Genomic DNA, 24,966 nt, shown 5'->3' with positions numbered 1-24,966 from the left:
CTGTTTTTCCATACTGAGATATGTTCTTACCTGAGCTTAGACGAGTTGATACGTACCTGTCTGGTCTTTGTGCCCGTGGAAGAGCTTGGTCGCTTCTAACTTCACCCCCGCTTGGAGCTATAGGAATACATTGGGAGAGGCCAAAAGCTAACAACATCTTTGGTCGTCTTGCGTGACTGAGCGCACACACAAAGACCAGACAGGTACGTATCAACTCGTCTAAGCTCAGGTAAGAACATATCTCAGTGTATAAAAACGGTGGCCTGTTCCTTTAAGTGAAAGTACTGTTGTAGAAAACACTCAAGTATTCAAAATAGAGAGTTTGAATACATTTAAATAAGTGTTGGGAAGAAAAACTTGATGAAAATGTGTCCTGAATGCTCTTACGGCAACACCACGGGGACAAACCTTCTTCCTTGTGGTGAGTCAGTGGCGTTGACAGTAACATCTGCACAGCGCCACCTGCTGTTCGTAGAGTTATTAGGCTTTTGGAAAAATTGACTCTTCACTTTGGAGTATTCAACACAAGTACTCCTCCAGTAAAGTACAGACCCCCCAAAACTGTCCTTAAACGCAGGACTGTAGTAAATTGACTTAGTTACTGAGCGCCTCTGCTCCTAAACCAGGACAGAGACCGAAGTCTAAAGTGTCCAGTCCTCTGTGAGCCTCCTCATTCAGCGCCGGATCCAGGTCATTGGTTTGTTGACACATTAAACAGCCCCATTGTGTGGGTGCAATGCCAGTGTTGCCAAAGAGCACAAAGGCACATTCCACAGAGTCCTTTCAGCGTCGAGCCGTGGGTTCAGATTAGAGTCCCGAGAGCCTGGAGCCTGGAGCCGAGCCAGAGTGTGGGACCCAGGGAGATGTTACAGATACAGGAGAATATAGGTCAGTATGGGAAAGCATTCAGTCACGGGATGGATTTGGATCAAGAGGAGTTGCTTAGTCAGCGCAAAACTCACATTTCTAATTAGAGAGAGTGAGCTAGTTGTTTCCCTTAACGTCATAGTTTTAATGTCAGAGTAAAAAAGACACAAAAATGATCTTCTACGATGCATATTTTGTCACTAGCGAGCGGGAAATCTCCAGGGATTAACTACAACATTGTGCCATTTTCCACCACGCTTATTCATTCACAAATACTGGCAAGTTTAGTATCCACGTGTAGCACGAATGATGACGCTTTAAACCACATTTAAAAAGATCCAAAAACACGGGGAAAAAATGTGCAGAAACGCAACAAAAATGGGATAACACCGCAAAAAATAAATAAATAAATAAAACACAACAAAAGAGCAGAAAAAATGTGTCAAAAACATGACAAAAAATATGTATAATATAATATATAACACAGTAAAGTGGTAAAAGTGTACCGGAAAAGGAACGATAACACAATAAAAAAAAGTGATGGAAAAACCAAATAAATGTTACTCTGGCCTAGAGGCTGTCTAGTCAGGAAGCTTTTAAATTTGGGTAAAGCCGAACTGCAGAAAATGTGCTCGGTTAAGGTTAATATCTAATTCCTTCCTGATTTATTGAGCTTTGAACCCAATACACAATGTGTACAATGTTCACTTTTACACAACTTACAAGTAGCAGAATTCAACTAAACACGATAAAACAAAACTTTCTTTTCACCCAGAAGTTTCCCATTTTGTCCAATTTGCTTCTGAATATTGAACATTTCCCTCATTCCTCCGTTTGCAAATCTTATGAAATGAACTGAGCACAGATGAGTCTCATTTGTGGCATTGGAAAGAGCGTATTCGAGCATTAAAATGGCAGCAGAAGCGCGCATTGCTTTGATTGGTTTAGTGAGAGGGAATGGACAGAGGGACATTCCTGATCAGCGTCGCTCGTCTGGCGCTGACTCCATTTTGGAAAGCGCCCAGGTCAAAGGTCAAAGGAGAGAGACACACTGAGAGAAAGTGAGAGAGTATGGGTTTAAAGCCACACTGCGGAACATTTCACCCCCCATAAATAAAATGAAAAGTGACAAAAACATGACGAAAAAAAGCATCAAAATAGGTGACATAAAAAGCACCAAAAAATGACCAAAAAAGCTACAAAAGTCAATAGAAATAGCGAGGAAAGTGCAACAAAAAGTGACAGAAATGTGACAAATGCAATAAATAAAAGCAAGAAAAGATGGCCGTGTTTCCTGTGCGTACAACCATTCACAAATACTGACAGGTTTGGTATCCACACGATGCACGGAGTCCCCCTGACAACGCTCTGTCAAGTCCAAATATGGTCCTTTCTTTTGTGCAGACTCCACACTTCACAGGCTGAGACGCAACTACATATTTCAATATCTAGTCCAAAACTAAACAAAAGAATGAAGATCTATAAGCTTTCAAATTGATATTTATATACATTTTTCAGCTACAGCATCTCGCCTATGGCAACTTGTAACCCGGAATGATCCGCATGTGGCTTTAAAGCCTGCGCTGTGCTCCGGAACAGCCCCGTAGTTATTGGTAAAGATGAGTTTCCATATCTCGTCCTGAGTTTGGCTGCTGCTGTTGGCGGTCTGGGCGAGCGCCGTGATTGGCCGTTAGCGCTCGCGGCGGCTAACGGCGGCGGCTAACGGCGGGGTGCGTTGCCAGATCCGCAGTAGCCTCTGTAATTACCGTTCCCCGACTGGGTCTCTGTGGTCGCCGGGCAGAGCGAGGAGGGCGGGGCGCGTCTGGGAACCACTCTGCGTTTGATCCAAGTTTACAGCTTTTACAAACTAATAACTCTTATTTAAACGCACTCTCGACTTTCAATACTCTTCAGTACTTTCACTGAAATGGACATTTGACTGAGCAACTTTGACTTTTACTGTTGTCATAGTTAGCAGGAAGTACCTGTACTTTTACTCACATACTTTGACCAGCACTAGTTACTTGTCATTAAAAACTGGCATTGAATCGAACCTGGTAAAACAAAGACATTGCTCGATCTTTTTTCCAAATAATACTTATATTCTTGGTCTAAAACTCATTCAACTGCAGTTTTTGGCTGAAATTGTCCACAAGTTTGATGTTTTGTGTAATTTGCTTTTTTTGTTTTATTTTGAAACTTCCAGTGAGTCCAGTGAAATCACAGTAATAAAGAAATATCCACTTCCCCACACTTATCCATTCACCAATACTAACATGTTTGGTATCCACGTGTAGCACGAAAGGCTGTGACCGAGATGACGCTGTAATCCAAATATGGTCATTTCCTTTGTGGGAGACAGCAGCGGCTAAAGACTGGAGAAATATACACAGGGCACATGTGCAGACAAAGGGACTAAACTTTAGGTCCGTTTTCATTCCACTCTTTAACACTATCTGCACTATTGTCGCTCCATAAGACTCCACAATTTGACTTTGTACAGATTTTTCCGCCCAAAATAATTTCAAAATCCCTCTGAGCAAATCTTTGTAACTAATATGTCACAAAATAAAACCATACAAACCTGGCTCTGCCCATTAAGATTTTTTCTCTGCAATTTTGGCCATATTTATGCATAAATTGCCTTATTTTGAAAACATAAAATGACCTATTTATGTCAGTCATCTACAGTTTCTAGCTGATATCTCTAAATGATGTAATATTCTGTATTTTCACTGCAGTTGTATATTGAATCTTATTTTAGGTGCCATAAAAGACTTGATGATAAACGTAACTTATTTTTGGAGGGTGGTTTAGTGCCGTGAAGGGGTTAACGGCTGGAGGGGGAGGAGTTCCTGTGACTCTCTGCAGCTCAGTCCACTCTCTCTCTCTCTCCCAGAGACAAACCGCGACTGGAGCATGAACTCAGCCCAGACTGTGACCGACGCCATGCAGACCAGCTGTACGGGACTATTTTAGAACTTTTTGTCTTTTTTGTTTTGTTGTTGTCTCTTTTGAACGGCGCCATGAAGCTTTCCGGACCTATCGGCTTCTTCCCCAGCTGCTCCGGTTCCCATGGCAACCGGGACCCCCACGGCAGGTACAGGACGCGTTTGAGGACCGGGGGTTTTAGCTCGGAAATCCCAGCTTTGTGCAGGGGACTTTAAAACCTCTCAACCCCCACCGGCGGAACCGAGCACATTTTCTCCAGTTTGGCTTTACCCAAAAGCATCATTAGTGGCAAAAAAAGCACAAAAAAAACAAAGAAAAGTTCAGTTTTTGTCTGATATTGTACAAATGTCATGCCCAAATGTTTCCCGTTGTGTCGGATTTCCTTTGGATATGGACATTTTAGCTCCTGGTATTGTGGCATCTCTCCAGGCTTAGGACACTTGTCTCAATGGAACCTCTTGAAACAATGTCCTGAACGGCGTGAGAGTCTTGCCTGACTTTTGCCGCTCCTGGACGTGTTGACGATGTGCACAATGAAGTGAGTTTCGATCTGTAAACATATCTCGCAGATCTCAGCGGATATTTGTGTCGGCCGTATCTCTCTTAAAGTCAGTTGAGGTGGAGTTGTTTCTCTGGGGAACTGTTTTTGCATATCTGATGAAGTGAAGGCAAGCCTGCGTAAAGTGATGCAAATGTTATGGAAATGATGACTTTATTTGCATGTAAATTACACTGCCTGAACAACAGGTCACGCTCTGATATCTGGTTGTAGCGCGTTGTTTCAATAACGCGCTACAAACGTCCAAAGATCCAGCGTCGCATTCACTTTTTCTCCAAGATCTTGTATTGATGATGGGAGAACGTGACCACTGTGCAAAGCGAGTTAGCGCAACTTTGCAGCTGATTTTACACTTATAATCACCAGGTTCTCTCTTCTGGCTGCCACATGTGCCTCCTGTGCTTCCTGTTTGTTTTGGGACGAGTGTTTCCCTGGGATTGACCTGACAGGCTGCAGTTTTGCGCCGTCCATATTTTTAGTCCACACTGCGACAGGACTGGCCAATTCTCCTGGAGAATCGCGCACCATGCGATTATCGTGATCGACCTTTATTAAAGAGGGGGTATTATGCAAAATCAACTTTTTCAAGCTTTACATCATGTTATTATGTCATTCCCTCATTAAAAACATGCCTGAAGTGTTGCCTTGGCACATTCACGTATTTTTGAGTAATCTGTAAAAACTCTGATGGCGGCCATTTTAGGGATGGGTCCTCCTAGGAACGCCTCCACCTCCTGGAGACGCCTCCGAGCTTTCGTCACCAGCCGAGTAACCAACCACTGCTCCTCAGCAGAACCCCCTCCCCACTGATGCCACAGACAGCGTGTGGAGGGGGCGTGTCGGAAAGGGTCAGAGGTTCTTAATGAGACAGAGGCCTATTTCAAGACATTCGCTACAGCCATTTTGAGAGAGCAATTTTATACAAGGCAGTTATTCTAATTAACTGCATTTACAGACCAACAGAAGGTTGTGTCATCATTGTACTGTGATATAGACTGGTGCCATGTGATTGAAAAAAGCATAATACCCCCTCTTTAAAATCACAATAAGATTCAAATCCTATAAAGTGTCCAGCCCTATGTGTAACTGTTGAATCACTGACCCAGACAAAGCTACAGACAAAAAAATTGGCTTAAAGTCAAGAGTATCCAGTTGGTTTGATTTGCTGAAATTGAGAGACCAGACTGTTGCTCGGGGGAACAGTGGCTGATGACAGGTGCAGACGAGCTAATGACGACAATCAGCGTGGTGTTTTTACATGCATGGGTCCCGTGTGTTCATTAACATCCACTTTCCCCAAGAAGGAAACAGATAGTAACCCCGACTTTTTGCTTGGTCAGAGAAGTAGAAACTCTTCTGCCAGTCAGGTGTTTCTGTAGCATCTGTGCCTGACCCGTCTTTACTGTACTGACTGACTGGACTTGAGTGTTTATGGTGCGTTCCCAGCGCTGGGCTCACAGTGACGCCCGGATTACTGAGGATCTGGGTGAATGGAAGTAGGCCATCTGATACGGGCATGAAAACCTATTGTGTGCAGGACTTTGAAGTGAAAAGTCCATTCACAAAAACGCGTTCTGCTGCGGTCTCTGCACTCGGACTAAAACAGGAGTGGAACCAGGGTAAGACCAGGGCCGGGGAGCTCGGGGAACTTTACCATTAACACGGCTCAGGATATCGATAAACTCATAACCTGATACTGCCATAATCGTTCCATCACACATGACCTCTGATATCTCTGTCACGTGCGACTGTATACACAACAACATGCTCCAAATGTGTGTGATTTGCATTTGTTTTCATGTACATTGTTCTTTTTCTTAAATTTCATCCAATGAATAGAATAAAATACCAGCATTTATTTGATTACAGATATTTTTAAAGTCTGACTGTCACTTTGCTTGGAGCGGGACGTCTCCAGCTCGTCTCCATGGAGATGTGACTAAAGGCAGACAAACTATGAGATTCAACCAGGTCCTCATTCAAATCCATGCTGTGATTACCCCCTTTGAAGAAGAGACTTTTCTGTGCTGAGCCGCTCATTTGGAGCAGGTTTTGTTTTGGCAACAGGAGTATCCACGATGTTAAAGTGTGGCTTTAAATAAATAGAAGTAAATAAATGATCCCTGACTTGCTCTGTGAAAACGGGCCTTTGATCGTCTGGAGTGACATTTAAATACTCAACAGACCACAGGAACACATTCAGCACAAGTTAGTATATCTATAGTAAAAGTCTAAATCGGACATGGTCATAGTAATACATTGGAACAAATGGCACTTCTGGCGGCCATCTTGTGACTGGCTCTTTCACCCAGTGCAATGTAAACAAATATAAAAAACACTTATTCCCTTGATGCTGTTTTGATGTATTTTGAGTTTTTCAAATGATACTTCAGTTTTATAGGAGGCACAGGCTCCTTGTGTTGCCTGTCCGTCCATGGGAGTGGATCTCTCCTTCTTCGGTTTCTTTTTTCGCCCACGCGGCTCGTCACCACCTGCTGCCGATGTTTATTTGGACTTTATGTTTGCCTGGATGCTTAATAGGCCTGAACTTTACATTGTCTTGTTGTTTTGTTTCATTGCCTTAATGTTTGTACAGTCCTGTGATATTGGGCTATACAAAACCATTGATTGATTGATTACGTAACTCATTAGTTCACATAACGTCAGCAAAAGGACCAGTATCGTTTTGTGTCAGGAAATGTTAGAATATCTTGGACTGGCACAACCCTAGACAAAGCCAGGTCTGACACTGGACTAAAGCGTGGGGCGAATCAGTCGTAAAATTCTACTGAAACTGAGCGATAAAGCAGCTAAAGTAAACCAGGACTAAATGCAGACTAACCCAGGTCTAAGGCAGAGTTTGAGAGGCCGGATCAAAGCCAAAGCTCAGGGAAATCCCCAGGATGGCCCAGACAGAGCAGTGTATCATTATCACATGGATCCGCTCACACTGTCATTTACTACAGAGAGGGCGCTCCGTCACTGTCACTGTTCAAAGGGCCCCACATGGATGTAGCACGGGGCCGTTTTTCATCAGAGTGTTGGTGGCATAGTGGCTAAGTGTTTGAGGCTCTTATGAAGAAGGTTCCGGGTTCGATTCCCACACCTTTGTGGGGCCACTCTGGGTCTTGGTGCTTATAGTTTAAAGGGGCTATACCTGATTTTTTTTGTGTGTGGAAGCAGTGCGTTTAATGATTTCTGAATGCCAAATACCCCAAATCTTTGCATATTTGACAATCGTAGGATTTGCAAATGTGAACTCGCAGCTCGATGTTGCTCGTCAAAGTTGTGAATGCTGTTCATAAAATTGTTCCTGTGAAGATCTGGGATGATGGGAAAGTTTTAGGAGTTAGTAGAGAGTTTTAACCACGATCATCAATAAACCAATATATAAACATTTCCTACATACCCAAGCTTTGAAGCCTCTGTAATTACTGGGCCTGTCCAGTGAAACTACAGTGTTCTATTATGTTTCCCTAACTCAAAATGGGAAACAAAAGGTAACTTCCCATTACCTTTTCAAAAAGAGTGAGTGCACAGTCGGCTCACCATATATTTATTTTCTAAATCTCAAACTATACAATAAAGCATTCCTTCATACCCTTCCTTTCCTTTTTCTTTTTTAAGCTGTAGTTTGTTCCATTCATCTTCCCTGTACTTATTCATAACCATAACTCTTTTTAAAGCTTCCTCCAAAGTTTCCCGTTGACTCCAATTTGGTTTTGAACATCAAAATGTTCCCTCATTCCTCCGTTGGATGGAATGTTTCAAACAGTTATAGAGACTTTACACTGTGGCTTTTGTCAAATTTAGTTTTGAATATCAACTTTTCTCCTCATGCCTCAGTTTGATGTGTCAAAATATAGTATCCAAACATTAAAATGACTTTGAAAAGCCTTTTGCTGTTACCTGTTAAATTCTTGAACGGACACTGGCCCTCACTTCAAAATGTTTATCTTCTTCAAATTCCATTTAAAGATGATCAGGAGCAGTATTTGTGATTGTCCCTGTCCCTCCGCCTCAAAAACATCTGATTGCTCATCACCGTGAACACATCCTGTTAAAAATGTCACATTAATATTCCCCGAGCGTCTCGTCTCGTGCAGAGAGCGAGGCACAGTGCGCGTCTTTGTCCGTTCTTCCCGATGTCGCCTCGATGTTGACAGTAAATATCCGCCGTGTTTCTTCCTGCCTCTCGGTTTACCCACAAAGGCGCTGTGTAAACCCAGTGCACTCGAACGCGTCACGGCCGAGCGCGCTGGCCCCGAACGCAGCGCCGCGTGTGACATCACCCTCTGAGGCTTTTGTTCAGTGATGGATCGGCCCATTCACAGGCTGCGGAGTCACACTGCTCGCAGATCCACAGGAGGGAGCAGACTCCGCTGAGACAGGCTTTAGTCTGGCACACATCTGCAGCTGCTTTTCTCAGAGTCAGCCCCAGGGCAGATGAGGCTACATTTGTAAGTTCAGCATGTCCGAGTGTGGAGAGAATGATCCGTGTGGTCAATAAGGATCACCAGTTGCATTTGTTGTATATTTGTCTCGTGTGGTGTGATAATGTGAGTCGGGGTCGATGCCACTCAACTGGAGAGACACGGTTCTGGAAAGAAATGTCCAAATGTTTTCCCTGATCTTTGTTTGGAAGTGATTGGATTCACAAACCTGCCACATTCGCCGTATGCAGGGTTGGGCAATGACTTTTCACAAGGGGCCTGAGTCAGAGGGCCGCACCAACAATAACTCAAACTTATTCTGCTCAACTTTATCCTATTGTACATTGCACTAAACTGTGTATTTGAAAAGCTGGTGTAAGTATGTAGTAGAACTATCATTTTCTGTAAATATTTATCCATATCTAGCCAAGGACTAAACCACATGTAAAACAGTGTTGGGTTACGTTACTTTTAAAAGTAACTGGTTAAGTTTGGTCGTTTCTCCTTTGGAAAAGTAGCCTGTTACTTTACTGCGCTACTTTATTATGGAAGTATTGCATTAGATACTCAGGCATTATCAATAATAAACATCAATTTACAGCCTTCATTTGGATCATTTTTTCTGATGATGAATGCTCCATTTCATCCGCAAAAAAAAGCAGCTCACGCACACAGCCCGATACCAGTGAATTACAGGCCTATAGTCGACTTATAAAAGCTTAGCTTCGTTCACTAAACAGTTTGGCTCTGTCGGAAACTGTGCAGTTTTCATTAAAAAGAACGTCTGTAAAGGAGCTCTGTTGCTTTACAAAGTGCATTGTATTGGTAATAATAAACACATTACTTACTCAACTTGATTTAGATGAATTGTACAGCTTTCTGGTTTTCTTCTTTAGCTTCACCACCAGCTTCATCTGTTTTGTTCTATTCACCAGCAAGTTGAAAATAATGTGAGTATTTCCACGATGTGGAGGCGCTCGCTGAAAACTCTGCCATGTTTCTGACTTGATATAAAGTTTTGGGCACAGTCTTTGCACGAGCACTGACGTGACCTGGTGTCAGTCTGAGCAGCTCTGCAGCTGCGGGAAGATCAGGACCCGTTACTGATTTGAAAAAGAAACTAGTTCTAGATTAAGCTGCAAATGCAAAACTAGCTTGTTACTTTACTCGTTACTCTGAAAACGTACTCAAATGTGTTACTAAGTAGTAATACTCCCTACACTGCCTGTAAAACAGGAGTCAGGACTAAGACCAACTCAGGCCTAAACCATGATAACCAGGCCAGAAACAGGTCTACTGCAGAAATAAACCAGACCAAGGCTACAGAGGACGAGTGCGGTCTTCCCCTCTCGCTCCTACAGCGGACAGAGGCTGATCAGACACCTGTCTGTGACTTATCATGGACTCACTCGTGTATGCATCATTATTGAACTTCAGCTGCTCTTATCCTCATGAACTTCTACCATCGCACAGAAAACACCTCTGCACGCCGGAGTCAGCCACTGAGTCAGAGGTCAAAGGAAGCGATACACATTATTAGAAGACATTATTTCCTGAGCCCCATTTAGACGTAGAGGCCAGAGAAACGTGCTGTCCACCTGTCCTGCCCAGGTCTGGAATATTGTCTCCAGTTTTGGACGCCTTTATGAGACAGTCATGTGACCATAGTTCAAATGTGCTGAGAGAGAAGACGCTGAACTTTGACCTTTTTATGATATTAAACATGCATCAATATTGATGTCACATACAGTACCCGTCAAAAGTTTGGAAACATATTTTTTTATGTATTGGTTTTTCCATTTCCATTTCCATTTCTCACTGAAAGTGTCCATTTAAGAATGAACACAGATGGAAATATGTTTAAAAAAGACAGTTTAAATAAGATTTTTTAAATTGTCAACTAAAATGAGAGTCAGCATCATTTTCAAGTCTTTAGCTGGTATAGGATCATTTAGATGTGGTTGAAAAAATCTCCCCATGATAACAGTATTTTTTTCAAAAATAAATATAGTAAAAACCTCAAAATCCACTGTTCCAAATTATTATGCAACTCATCGTTTCAATACATTTTAAAGCTTGTAATTAACTGAAAATGGTCATTTGTTGTATTTGTAGCATTAGGAGGTCATATTTACTGAAATCAAAAGCTATTTCAATCCAAAAAAATATTAACAGGTCAAGTTATATTTTACCATAGGAGCCCTTGTGTGATAGCAGCTTCAAAATTCTTAAATCCATTAAACTTGTGAGTTTTTGCACAGTTTCTGCTTGGATTTCTTTGCAGGATGTTAGAATAGCCTCCCAGAGCTGCCGTTTGGATGAAAACTGCCTCCCACTCTCATAGAAGTTTTTTCTGTTGAGGCTCCACTTATAAATAATATATATTTTAAAGTAGTTGTTTTTTCTCAGGGTGATAATATACAGTATTAACATCTAATTCCTTGCCTGGTTTATTTAATTTTGAATCACAGAAAACAAGTCAAAGTTTGAATGTTTGTTTTCTCATTAATTTATTGATCTATTTGTTTGTTTATTTTGGCCAGGACAGTGCACGTTTATGGGACTCATGCATGTAAACACGCCACGCCGGATAATTTCCACCCATTGTTCCACATTTGCACTAAACCTACTATGACATAGGGAGAACATGCAAACTCTACACAAAAAGGTCCCACCCGAGATCAAACCCAAGGCTTTCTTGCTGTGAAGCACCATCAAAAATCCCCTTTTTGTAACATATAGCAACTCAATAAAACTATTAATTTAAACATGTGACAATTTGAGCTTTTTCCCCCCTTTTTTTTTTTTCATAAAAGGCTTTATTTTTATTTCTGAAAAGGTGTTGACTGACTGGGTGCTTGCATGGAAAAATGCTAACTTTAAGTGTCTGTAATCAGGTAAAAGTTTTACAACTCAAAATCTTGCATCGTGTGCTTATCTCCCCTTCCCAACGTCATACATTTAATTCAGACCTTTCTCCGCTATGCCTAAAATGTAAAACCGAAGTGGCTAGTCTTACTCATTACCACTGGTCCTGCTGAACAGTACAGTATGTTTGGCATATTGTAAAATGTGAATTCAGTAAAATATTCTCAATTTCTACTACTAGAGAGTGCAATCCATAGATCATGTTGCTCGGAGTAACAGATGTCACTATCACGGGGAAGTATGAGAGGCAACTTCACAGGATGCTTACATTCTGCACAAGGATTATCTAACCAGCAAAGTGCACTGTCGAGACAAAATAGAATAGATTAGAATAGAATAGAGAAATTCATCTTTAGCTTACAGATGCACACACACACACACACAAAAACACAAGACTAGGGAAAATACAAACATTCCCAGTAGAAAAAAAAAAACATAGAAAAATTAAAAAGCATTACAGAACAGCTCAGTCCAATTCTGTGGCAATTATTATTTCAGATTTTTAGCCAGTGGAACTATATCTGTATATTGTATAGAGTTCAGATGGGTGAGCGGAGTCAGAGGCAATAGCTCGAGCTTTGGTCAGTGTCTTGTCCTATGTAAGACCCTTTTATTGGTATGGGCATATCATCTATACCTCACAGAGGCATAATCTGAACTCATATGGCATTGTGATTGCGTGATTCTGACTGACTCTGAGCGTTCCACTTGTCTTTGAATTGAGCCAGAATGTTCTGTTCTGTTTTTTGTTTTGATTTTGATTTTGTTATGCCTTACATTAACGAAAATCCAATAAATATATGTGAAATAAAGAAAGAAAGAAAGAAAGAAAAGAAAAGGTGTTGGCTGGAGTTGGTTTAGCGTCGGTGCCATCTGTTGAGTGGCTTCGACTTTGGCACCTCAACTTTTCTGTTTGAGTTTTTGTTCGAGTTCACAGGTGTGTCCAGAGCAGTCTTTGTAAAGACTTTCTCACTGTCAGTTTCATGGATTTTACAGACGGTTTCTTCTGCTTGAACTCTCCCCATGCTCTTTCTGGTGGTGGTGGTGGTGTTGGCTGGTGGATTCGAGCAATAGGTCTCTTGGTTAACAGTCTTTGAGCCCTGTCCGTTGAGTTGGGGTGTCGGCCTTTTGTCGCCTGAAATTTGGTTCTTAATCCATGCCCTCAATTTAGCGATTAGAGTGTTTGCGTCGTCGAGCTGCTTTTGTTTGGCCTTTTGTTCCTTCTCTTGGTTTTTAACCTCTGCTCTCAGCTCCTCATTTTCCCGAACTTTCTTCTCAATGTACTTTTCTTTTGTCTGGAGCAATTCTTTTGCCTGCTTCAGCTGGGCGGACTGGTCTTTGGAACATTTTTCCTGAGCTTTCAGACTTTTGTCGAGAGTCTCGTTCTTTTTGATCTGCATTTCTAGTTTGTCTGCTAGCTCCTTGCTAGACATTACCTGCTTGTATATATAGTTCTCTTTCTTTTGGAGAAGGGTCGTAGCCTGTTCCAGCTGGATGGATTTGTTCTCGGTCATTCTTTTCTGGTTGTTTAGAGCTTGTTCAAGTGCTTTATTTTTGAGAACTTCTTTGTCTAGATCTGACCTCACCCGCTTAAGCTCCTCCTGAAGCTCTTGTATCTGTCGCACAGACAATGGTGTAGTCTGGTTTGAGGCAGGATTTGGAGACGCCAGCCGGGTCTCCTCCTCCTCCTCAGCGCCCCCTGGTGTAATGGGGGCCTCAAACGATGGTGTAGTCTTGTTTGAGGCAGGATTTGGAGACGCCAGCCGGGTCTCCTCCTCCTGCTCAGCGCCCCCTGGTGTAATGGGGGCCTCAGACGATGGTGTAGTCTGGTTTGAGGCAGGATTTGGAGACGCCAGCCGGGTCTCCTCCTCCTGCTCAGCGCCCCCTGGTGTAATGGGGGCCTCAGACGATGGTGTAGTCTGGTTTGAGGCAGGATTTGGAGACGCCAGCCGCGTCTCCTCCTCCTCCTCAGCGCCCCCTGGTGTAATGGGGGCCTCAGACGATGGTGTAGTCTGGTTTGAGGCAGGATTTGGAGACGCCAGCCGGGTCTCCTCCTCCTCCTCAGCCTCAGACGATGGTGTAGTCTGGTTTGAGGCCGGATTTGGAGACGCCAGCCGGGTCTCCTCCTCCTCCTCAGCGCCCCCTGGTGTAATGGGGGCCTCAGACGATGGTGTAGTCTGGTTTGAGGCAGGATTTGGAGACGCCAGCCGGGTCTCCTCCTCCTCCTCAGTGCAACCTGGTGTTGTGGGGGCCTCAGACGATGGTGTAGTCTCGACTGGGGCAGGATTTGGAGACGCCAGCCGGGTCTCCTCCTCCTCCTCAGCGCCCTCTGGTATAGTGGGGGCCTCAGACGATGGTATAGTCTGGACCGGGGCATGATTCGGAGACGCCAGCCGGGTCTCCTCCTCATCTACACCCCCTGTTGGTGTTGGGGGGTAGAGTATTGCCTCCAGGTCAAATGCCGGGTCATAGACACGGACATTGTCCTCCTCCGTATACTCATCCCAGGATTTCATTTTGAAAGATTTACTCAGTACCATTTTGTGTGCGATCAGCTCGACGTGAAGATGCAGAATGACAAAGTTTCTGGAAGCGCTGACACAAAACTCTGACATATGCGTCTATGATGTCATCAATGGAATGTCGGATGGCAAAGTTACCGATTCTGACAGTGTAACCATCGGTTACGTTCACGTTCTAGAATGTGATGTCATTATCTGAGCTAAAGCGGGGGCTAATAGTTCAGGATCGTGATGTCATACCGCTATGCATTTTGGGATTTGCAGCAATAATAAACCAATGGAGATTTTAAAAGGTAAAATAATTGTTTGTTTGTTTTTTAATTCTTTTTTGGTTATTATTACTTTATTTATTTATATGATCTTTTTTTTGTCAACCTTTATCTATATTATCTATTATGTATATTAATGGATTTATTCCTTGGCTACCTTTTTTTGTCTTGATGGATTTATTATTATTATTATTTTTATTTTTTATTTTTTCTGTCATTGTTAGTTCTGATTGTTTACTACTTTTGGAATTATTTTATGTTGGTATGGGTATGGATGTGCGCCTGTGAATGTGTGTGTGTGTGTGTGTGTGTGTGTGTGTGTGTGTGTGTGTGTGTGTGTGTGTGTGTGTGTGTGTGTGTGTGTGTGTGTGTGTGTGTGTGTGTGTGTGTGTGTGTGTGTGTGTGTGTGTGTGTGTGTGTGGATGTGTGCATGGTATTTGTGTTACTGTTTTCTCCCCTGCCCTCATCAGTGAACAAGACTGTTTGAAAATGAGTCTTCATGTATTTCTGAGTCCGTTGCAGCCATTTCTGTTCATCAGCTTCAATTAACAGTTTAGGGGAGGCCCGGATAGAAGGTTTATGCACAACTGCAGCTTCTGGAGGGTCCTACACCTTGATGTTCGGGAGACTCCAGAGGCACCAGCAGCTTCAAATACCTGTATGCTGCTTTGTAGCATCTGTTCTCTTAATCTGATGTGTGTGTCTGGCAGAAACCGTCCATATTGTGCCTTTATCTGCACAAACCCATGTGTGCTCTGAATCATCCACAAATCTCTTATCTGTATGATGATTACACTTAATCTTTCATGAAATATCGAAGGTTTTCATACCTAGACCAAGGCATTCAACTATTTCACGCCTTCCATCAGCAGAGAGACCCTTTTTCTTTCCCATATTGCTTGAAAATGATGATCTGCGGAACACCCTTTTTCAGTAGTTTTTCCCTTAACTGGGCTTAACCTGAAAACTAATCATTCCAGGTCTTTGAGATTAATGTTAGTGATTCATAGAGCCCCGAGACATGATACCATCCATGAGTTTCATTATTTTATTTTATTTTATTTTATATTACCTTTTTGACACAAAAATACAATTTGCATAATAATTTGGAACGCAGTTTACTGCTTTGTACTTTGTAGACATTTTCTCAATGAGCTTCACGATGTCGTCACAATAGTTTTGACTTCACAGACTGTTACTCATTTCAGGGGCACTGACCATATGAAGCTCCTTGGGAAAATGCCAAGAATAAAGAATTTAAAACATAAAACATTGAGTTATTTCATCCTGTTTTGTTTCTTCCATAATCCCATGTGCTCATTCATGGTTTATTTTCTTCAATGAGAACAATGGAACACAATGGAAATATTGTTCCATTTTTATACTTTTTTTTTCCGTGATTGATTCCTTCACTGCTTTGGTCCAAATGATCTTCCCTAGGTTTGGTCCAAAATGAAGTCTGGCCCAGTGTGTTTCATGGTAGCATTGTACTTTCAGACTGAGCCTGATCTTCTGTGTCTCTTTGTGTTTTGGCAGTTGGGACGACAGCAGCTCCGTGAGCAGCGGCGTCAGCGACAACATCGATAACATCGACACAGACGACATCAACACCAGCTCCTCCATCTCCTCCTACAGCAACACTCCGGCTGCCCAGAGGAAACAGGTACTTCAACATGAAGCCTCCCAGGTGATGGAGATGTTTGCAATGAGAGGAAGCGTGGGTAAAGCAGGTCCACACTCTGAATCAAGTGCAGATTTATTATGCACTTATTTTCCCACACTCAAAATGGGAAGGAAAAGACGTCTGGAAAACTCTGGATAGTCACAAATTGTTAAAAGCTGGTCAGAGATTCAGCCCTCTTGAAATTTGACTTGAAAGACCACAGAACCATCAAATGTTTTGTTGCCAACAGACAACAGGGTCACGAGAAGTAAGATGACAGAAACAGACCGAAAGTAACGTCAAAGAGTAAAGAAAAATCAAGCCTAATAAATTTAGAGCCATCAGTATTCCATTATCTGTGTCCAGTGCTGTCATTTTCAGCAGCTGTAACCAACATGAAGTGTCCAGAAATACACGGTGTTCTGTGTTAAAGGGGCTAGATGCAAGTTTGCCATTTTATACTCAGTACTGCCACCTCAGGTCATATGTGTAACTGCACCTTCTATATTAAGCTCGTGCATGACGGCACTTCAGACCCGAATTAACACCTTTTTGAGTGACAGTGCAGGATTTTAGAGGCAGTTGTGGTGAACAGGTCTGAGCTCATTCTACACATTAGGACATTGTTGAAACATGTAGGGGGAGGAAAATACATAATTTTATCCTTTTTAAACTTTGTATAGTCCCTTTAAGAGACATCGCCAATGTGGGAAAAGTGGAAACCCAACCGCTATTGTTCAAGACGCATTAGCTAAGATGTTTAGACTGGATCAGGAATGATCTAAAGAGAGATCTTTCACGGGTTTGATGGACTATTGAGGTCAGAGTGACTCATGGTCATGATGTCTCTAAGCACTGAACACCTTGTACTTCTGGACACTTCAGGTCAGTTACAGTGGCTGACAATGACAGGTAGTAGATAATGGATTCCTAGTGGCTCCATGCTTGATTTTTCTTCAGCATCGTCATCTCACTTCTTACGACCCTGTTGGCTTTTGGCAACAAATCGTTTGATGTCCCGTGACAATATTTTTTTAATATTGTAAAACCATGACTTTTCAGACATTTTTTCCTTCCCATTTGTGAGAGGAAAAATTACAAACATCTCTTTGAAGTTTGAAAATGTGACCAAATAAAATTTGAGGCTTCTTTCGATGTGGATATTTCGTCGCCCGATATTGCCATGGCGATACTTTGGTCACAGCCGTCATTCTGCCTCAAATGTGGCTTGACATTTTGAGCAACTCTTTGTTCAAAAAGTCTCAGTGTAATTTGCTCCATGAAATCTCCAAAGTGTTTGCCTTCCCTGTCCTGTAGCAACATTCCTGCAGCCCCAGAGGAAAGCGCTCTCAGGTAACGGAACCGGCCGCCTCCTCACTGAGAGGTGACCGCTGTACGTGCTGTGGTCACAGAGAGGACCGGAGTGTCACGTTGGTCTCATGTGAGCAGAGCGACCCAGAGAAGCACATTCCTCTGAGCGGAATGTCCCTGAACTGAAGCTGACCTCCAGGGAGACGGCGGCGGGGTTTGGACAGGGGCAGGCCAACACCGTCTCACAGCCACACGCCCAGCTTAAAGCCTCTGTGTGGAACTTTGATATTACCCGCAGTGTCGAGATGTTTGGTGCATTCGTTTTAATGTCAGAGTGAAAAACAGACCAAACTCTCCCTTTACGATGTTTATTTCATGACGTTTTGTCAGTTTGAGCCTGAGATTTATCCAGGAAGTAACTCCAACATGGCTATGTCGCTCCCTGGTCTTTTCCACGCTTATTCATTCACAAATACTGGCATTTGGTATCCACGTGTAGTACGAAAGGCTGTGACCGAGATGACGCTGTGATCCAAACATGACGGGAAGAAAGATGTCCTGCAAATAGTAGAGAATGAATTCCAGAAAATTATGCGGTGGTTCAATGCCAATAAATTGTCCCTAAATATTAGCAAAACCAAGTTTATGATCTTTTGTAGTAAAAGGAAATATGTCGAAGCATCATTGTTTATCAACGGATTAGAAATTGAAAGGGCACATGAGATTAAGTTTCTCGGCGTCATGATTGATGAACACTTGACATGGAAATCGCATATTGATAATGTCAAAGTAAAGGTATCCCAAATAATAGCTGTGCTGTATAAAGTCAAAGATTCTCTCAATAAGAATGCATTGTTTTTGTTGTATAACTCATTGATTGTTCCATATCTGACCTATTGCATTGAAGTGTGGGGAAGTGCCTGCAAAACATACATTAATCCAATTTTTCTGTTACAGAAAAGAGCGATTAGAGTCGCCAGTGGAAGTGGATACAGAGACCATACCAATCCTTTATTTATACAACTAAAAACACTGAAATTTTGTGAATTAGTTGAGTTTAACCTTTTAAAAACCATGTATAAAGCTCATCTGGAAAGTTTACCAAATAATTTACAAAGCAGATTCAATAAGAGAAAAAGCAGATATGAACTAAAAGGTACTGAGGTTTTTACAAAACCCAGGTTTCAATCGGCAACAAAGGAAAGATGTATCTCAATCAAAGGAGTCACTCTGTGGAACAGTCTTGATTGTAAAGTTAAAACTTCTAAGTCCATTGATGTGTTTAAGAAGTATGTAAAATTATCAATGTTACAAAAATATGACACTGCGGAGTAGCAGATCAACTTTATTTATGTATTTGTATTTTGTGTTTTGATGTCTTGGACAAGAAAAAAAAAAAGAAAAAAAAAAAAAAAGACGGCTGCATGAGACAGTTTAACATTTAAATGAACTGGAACTGTAAATGATTTTGTGTTGATTAGGGGCAGACATCATAAGTTTTTTACTTCTTTCTGCTCCTTTTCATTCATGCTAAATGCTGCTGTTGCATTTTTAAATGAATGAAATAAATAAAAAAATGAAAATGAATGAAAATGAAAGAGAAATACACACAGGGACAAAAGTTTAGGGCCGTTTTCATTCCACTCTTTAACAACATCTGCACTTTAGTCGCTCCATAAGACTCCACACTTTAACGGCTCCCACTCTACTACATTTGGAAAGTTATTTTTTTTCTGAGCCGCTCTCTGTAACAGCCTTTTGTTGTCAGTCATAACACGGAGAGCGGACACAGTGCACGCTCTCAACCCGATTTAATCAACTCTCTCTAGCCTCTCAAAACACCTGGAGCAGTGTTTGTTTTGAAAGCAAAGGGCCGCGCCTTTCAACAGACACTCACACTCAGAGCTTTTCAGACAACATCGAAAGACATTTTTCAGTCCAGAGCTGCAGGTGTAAACTACTATTCTGCAGAGGGCATTGCAGAATAGTAGTCAGCCGTGGTTAGTGATGGTTTGTGGAGTCAGTTTGGGGAAATCAAGCGTATTTAAACTGCTCATTCCTACTTTAGTTTCCTCAGAAATGCCAAAGATAAGATTAAAAAAATATGCACGTTTATCTACAGGTGGTATAAAATGTTGAAATTGTTTCTTGTACAAAGTGTTGCTGACATTGGTGATGCTCAAAAACCCATGCACAGACAATGAGTGAAGCCTTCACTTTTAAATGGGTGGTTAGCTTGGCACCTTCGCTTTCCATCCCGGAGGCTCCTGTGATGCTTCAGGATCAATTTCATTTCAGTTTTCTTTAGGGTTTTAGGTAGGTTTTCAAAATGGAATATATACAGTCAGGTCCATAAATATTGGGACATCGACTCAATTCTTCAAATCAAATTTTTTCTTTTTTAATATTTGGTTGCAAATCCTTACAGTCAATTACAGCCTGAAGTCCAGAAGGCACAGACGTCACCAGGCGCTGGGTTTCATCCCTGGTGGTGTTCTCCCAGGCCTCTACTGCAAATGTCTTCAGTTCCTCCTTGTTCTTGGAACATTTTCCCTTCAGTTTGGTCTTCAGCAAGTGAAATGCTGAATTGAATTGAATAACGTTTCGCTTTTTTGGCTTTAAAAGCTCTTTGGGTCATTGGTACTGTGAAGCATTTGGCTGAATATGAGATCATAATATTGTCCGAAACACTTCAGAATTCATCCTGCTGCTTTTGTCAACAGTCACATCATCAATAAATGCAAGGGAACAGTTCCATTGGCCCAAACAAGCCCGGGCCATGATGCTGCACCACTATGTTTCACTGAGGAGGGGGGATGTTTTCAATCATGAGCAGATCCTTTCTTTCTCCAGACTTTTTTCTTCCATCACTCTGGTACAAGTTGATCTTTGTCTCATCTGTCCTAGGATGTTGTTTCAGAACTGTAAATGCTTTTTGACATGTTTTTTGCCTCCTGTTTTTGAGGCTCACCAGTGGTTTACACCTTGTGGTTAATTGTCTGTATTCTCTTCTCTTGATTGTTGACTTTGACAAACACACACACACACCTCCTGGAGAGTGGTTTTTATCTGAACTGTTGTTGTGAGGGGTTTTCTTCACCAGATATTTGGTATCGATTCCAAATATCCGATATTGAACCGACACCTGTTATATCGATGCCACAGCCATGTCTATGAATATCTTTTGGAATCGGTTAATATGGGATATCGGCAGATATTCAATCAAACCTCCAGTATCGTATCGGAAGCAAAAAAGCTGGAACGGTGCATCTCTACTTTTAGTGTGACCGACTCCTGCAGCACCGTCTTCATGGTTTTGAAGCTGCAAAGTCTCAACACTACTTAATACTACTGACTACAGCAAATACACAATGGGCTACTTTTACTATTGGATTCATGTCTGACCCAGTTGCATGTGTACTTTTACGATAGCAACGAGGCTCACAGACTCTGCCAGTGTTCCCTGGTTTTTAAATGTGTCGACGCTGGAGCAGAATGACCCGCGGCGGCAGTAAAGTGTGAGAGCGCGGGCTGTAAACACAGCGGTCTTTAGCAAACACTTAGCAACCGGCCGTAAACAGACTTTAGGGGAGTCTGTGAAACTGTGCATTTTTACTGCATCCACAAACATCGCCCCAAGAAGAGCACTAAACACCGGAGAGATCATCGTTAATGGAGACCTGTTCACAGGACAAAGAACAAGTTTGGGAAAGCACACAAGCCCTCATTTACTAAAGTAAGCCTGAGATTCGGACTCCTTCCCGCTTTACGCAAAAATCAAGCAAACTCAGACTGAAGCGAGGGCCGCCTCTCACTCGCCTGGGTCTCACTTTACTGCGTGCTCCTGCAAGTTTTGTTTCTCTGCTCCTGGATCTTTATGTAGCAAAAGACCTTTGTCTGACTAATGCTCAGCGTGTGTATTTAGATTGATCCTATTTTTGGTGAAATAAGATTTTTCTAAATGGAAAAAAAAATAACCTATGAATGAAAAAAAACATATTTTACGTTTAGTGGTTACTACATGGAGACATGTTTACATTTAGTTCCCTGTTATGAAACTTGAAGGTGCATTATGCAACTATTTATGTGAAAAAAAACAAGTTTTTTATTTAGTGGTCAGCATGGCGTCTTTATTTTCCATCACAGAGGCCTCTATGACGCTCGAGGGTCATTGCTATTAGATTTTCACTTACCAGAAAACCTACAAAACAATTGATCCTGGAGAGTTGTAGAGGCTATCATGATTGAAAGTAAAGGCGCCATGTTAACCACCCATACATCTGCTGGATCACAAAAAGGTCAATTACACATCCGTTTTTTTTTTCCCCCATGAAATGTAGTGTAACGGATCTTTAACTTCAGCTTCTGTGATTTCAATAGTGACCCTGAAATTGCGATCTTCATTTTTTTTTTTTTTGGTTCTTATGACTCTATTTCATGTGGTACTAATACCATCATTTTGCATTTTCCACTGTTTTGTCACCTTTAATTGGCAGGGTAGTGCAGCAGTTAGCGCTTGTGCTTTACAGCTACAAGGTCCTGGGTTCGATTCCCACCTGGACGGGGCCTTTCTGTGTGGGGTTTGCATGTCTGTGTAGGTATCCTCCGGGTGTTCCAGTTTCCCCTACCACTAAAACATGTACAATAGGTTAGGCCTCTGGCCAGGTGTTTCTGACCGTTAGCCTGGCTCCACATCATGGAGATGGTTCCTAGCTCACTGCTCCTACATGTCGCCCCGGCGACATTGAGGATGGGTCAAATGCGGAGGATAAATTTCCCTACCTTAACCTTGACCTTAAAACTCAAAGTAAACCTAATTCCCTCGCTCTCCTCCGTCCTTCAGCCGGTGACAGATGCAGAGAAGCGTGTGGCGTCGTCGGGCGACTGGGCCCCAGACGGAGCGGCCTCAGGGAGGAAGAGCCAGTACTCGGGTCAGGCCGTGGCCCACACCGGGTCCTGGAGGCGGGGCATGAGCGCGCAGGTCGGCGTCACCTCCCCCAGGACCAAAGCCAGCTCCAGCAATGGGAATAGCGCCACCAAGGGCCAACACACAGGTACTGCACCCACATACCAGTTTGTGTGGTGATTTTAAGAATAAATGTTTTTAACCTCCATCTGAACCGATCACATTTGATCCAGTTTGGCTTTACACAAATCTAAAAGCATCTTGAAAAAAAGCGTCAAAGCGATATAAAGAAGATGAAAATGCAAAAAAGTGATGATAAAAAGAGTGAAAAGAATGTGACGTGAGGATGAAGATCCGTTTATCTGATTAATTTTGTAGCTTTCAAATGAGAAACTGGGGAAAGGTTAAGACGGGGATAAGAGGTTAATGGGGCTGAAGGACTGTCAAGAAAACATTTAATTGACCATTTTTTTCTATTGTATTGAATGTTATTAATCACTTGTCCTGCTTCTGCAGCTAAAACAGACGATGTGAAGGTGTCGGAGAAGGGCCGCCTCTCTCCTCTGTCTGACACCGTGGACGACCCTAAAAAGACCTGTCCCAATCGCAGCTCCACAAACCTCCATCTGACCCAGACACTGTCAGACCCCGCGCCCGGCGCCCTCTCCTCACGCGCCCCAAACTCCTGCTCCTCTTTCGGGTTCAAGAAGCCGCCGGGCTCCATGGTCACGGCCAGCGGCGCCACCATCAGCAGCGGCTCGGCCACGCTGGGGAAACTGCCCAAGTCCACACAGAGGCCGCTGACTGCAGGTGAGCCTTTAGGTCTCCTAGAAACTCCACTATCCCTGCTGACCACCTTAGCCAAGCACATTTTCTCCAGTTCCACTTTACCCAAATCTAAAAGCTTCTCGACTGGAGCTTACAGCGTTTTTGTTTTTTTTGCTTTCTTGTCACATTTTTTTCAGATTTTTTTTTTTATACAATTTTCTTAGCTTTTTTGTGGCATTATTGCGTTTCGCGGCGTTTTTTGTTGTTGTAGCACTTTGGCCACATTGCGTGTAATGTCATTGTGATCAAGCCACAAAAAATGTGACCGTGGCAATCATAGGGAGGAAGAAGCTGAGATGAGTGTTGTCGGTCTTAGCTTTCAAATGAGGCGCCACTTTGGCCTTGTAAGCTCCAGTCGAGAAACTTTTAGATTTTGGTCAAGCCGAACTGGAGAAAATGCACTCGGTTAATGCGGGGGGTTAGAGGGTAAATTCTTCTCTGGATCACCGCAGGGTTGTGTCCTGTCTCCTCCTCTGTTTATCTTTCTTTGTGAATTGCAGATGACTCTTGCTGTCTCTGTCCTACTCTTTTCCAAATGCGACTATATTGTGGTAATGTGTTAATTACGAAGTTGAAAGGTTAACCTCTAAACCCCCGCCTTAACCAAGTGCATTTTTTCCAGTTCAGCTTTACCAAAATCTAAAAGGTTACAGCCTATAGGCCAGTGTAGCACCTCATTTGAAAGCTAAGACCTACAAAACTCAGTTAAACTGATTTTTTTCATTGCTTTTTTTGTCACTTCTCTGGTGCTCTTTTGTGGTGTCTTTGTTACTTTTTCGTCACTTTTTTTTCCGCATTTTTGTCACTTTTTTGCATTTTCATCCTCATTATCGTCTCTATTATGTCACTGGTGTTTTCAAGAAGCTTTTAGATTTGGGTAAAGCCGAACTGGAGAAAATGTGCTCTGTTCAGGTGGGGGTTAAGAGGTAACTGATAGCTGAAATGTGATTTAAAAAGTAAATCTGAATCTAATTCCAATGACTAGAATCTGTCTTCGTAACATCTCTAGGTCTGAAATCCGGTGGACAGGAAGTGGGTGTATCCCTGAGTCACCATGACGACAGCTTCTTACCCATGAGCGCGCGGGGCACGCTGCAGTACCGCAGTCTGCCCAGGCCGGGGCGCTCCGGAGCGGCGGCGCGTAACGGGAACCGGTCGTCTACGAGCAGCATCGAGACCGCCGTGCTCTCAGTGACCAACAAGAACCACCTCAAACTGGCCAATCAGACGGACCGAGAGAAGGGGGTGGAGTCTGGAGCAGGAAGTGCGGTCAGCGGGAGGCAGCAGGTGTCGTCCTCCTCTCCCACGCTGCGCAGGTCAGGGTGACGTTTATGTTGTCAAAAACAGACCCAGCAGAATGTCGCTTCATTGGGTTGTTTAGCTTTTAGATTTGGGTAAACTCGGTTCAGGTGGGAGTTAAAGGGATCATTTGTTTGTTTCTTCGTCAACTGCTCCAACTGCTCCCCTTTTGTTTTGTTGCCGGGAAGTGTCCTCCTCAGTCTATCAGCATCATCAAAGCTTCTATTTTTGTTTACAACAGACAATTCCCACGGCTGCCTGTAGAGGGCGCTCCAACACAGTCCCTCTGATAAAGCCTCCTTTCCAAACACATTATCTAAAGATGTAAGACATAACGCTGAGGCGCCCAGAGGCAGGTTTGAAAGCCACAAATACGCAGGATAAGTTCACTGTTCGTTCAGCTTAGTTTTACAGCTGAGTCACAATGAG

The 24,966-nt window shown here is 42.7% G+C and overlaps 1 protein-coding gene across 1 annotated transcript in view; it reads left to right on the top strand.

Moving 5' to 3' along the window:
- The window catches only part of nav2a (neuron navigator 2a), a gene marked incomplete at its 5' end in the record, with an annotated part of 117,111 nt that overhangs the window by 59,855 nt on the left and 32,290 nt on the right, over positions 1-24,966 (top strand). The window contains 4 exons of the mRNA XM_079554884.1: positions 16,067-16,193; positions 22,348-22,558; positions 22,927-23,220; positions 24,248-24,554. Of these exons, the coding sequence (XP_079411010.1) occupies positions 16,067-16,193; positions 22,348-22,558; positions 22,927-23,220; positions 24,248-24,554 (939 nt within the window). The remainder of the gene's footprint in view (positions 1-16,066; positions 16,194-22,347; positions 22,559-22,926; positions 23,221-24,247; positions 24,555-24,966) is intronic.

Source organism: Gobius niger (genome assembly GCF_951799975.1).
Source record: "Gobius niger genome assembly, chromosome: 4".
NCBI lineage: Eukaryota > Metazoa > Chordata > Actinopteri > Gobiiformes > Gobiidae > Gobius > Gobius niger.
The sequence above is the reverse complement of the archived record's forward strand: the minus strand, read 5'-3'. Positions and strand labels throughout refer to the sequence as shown.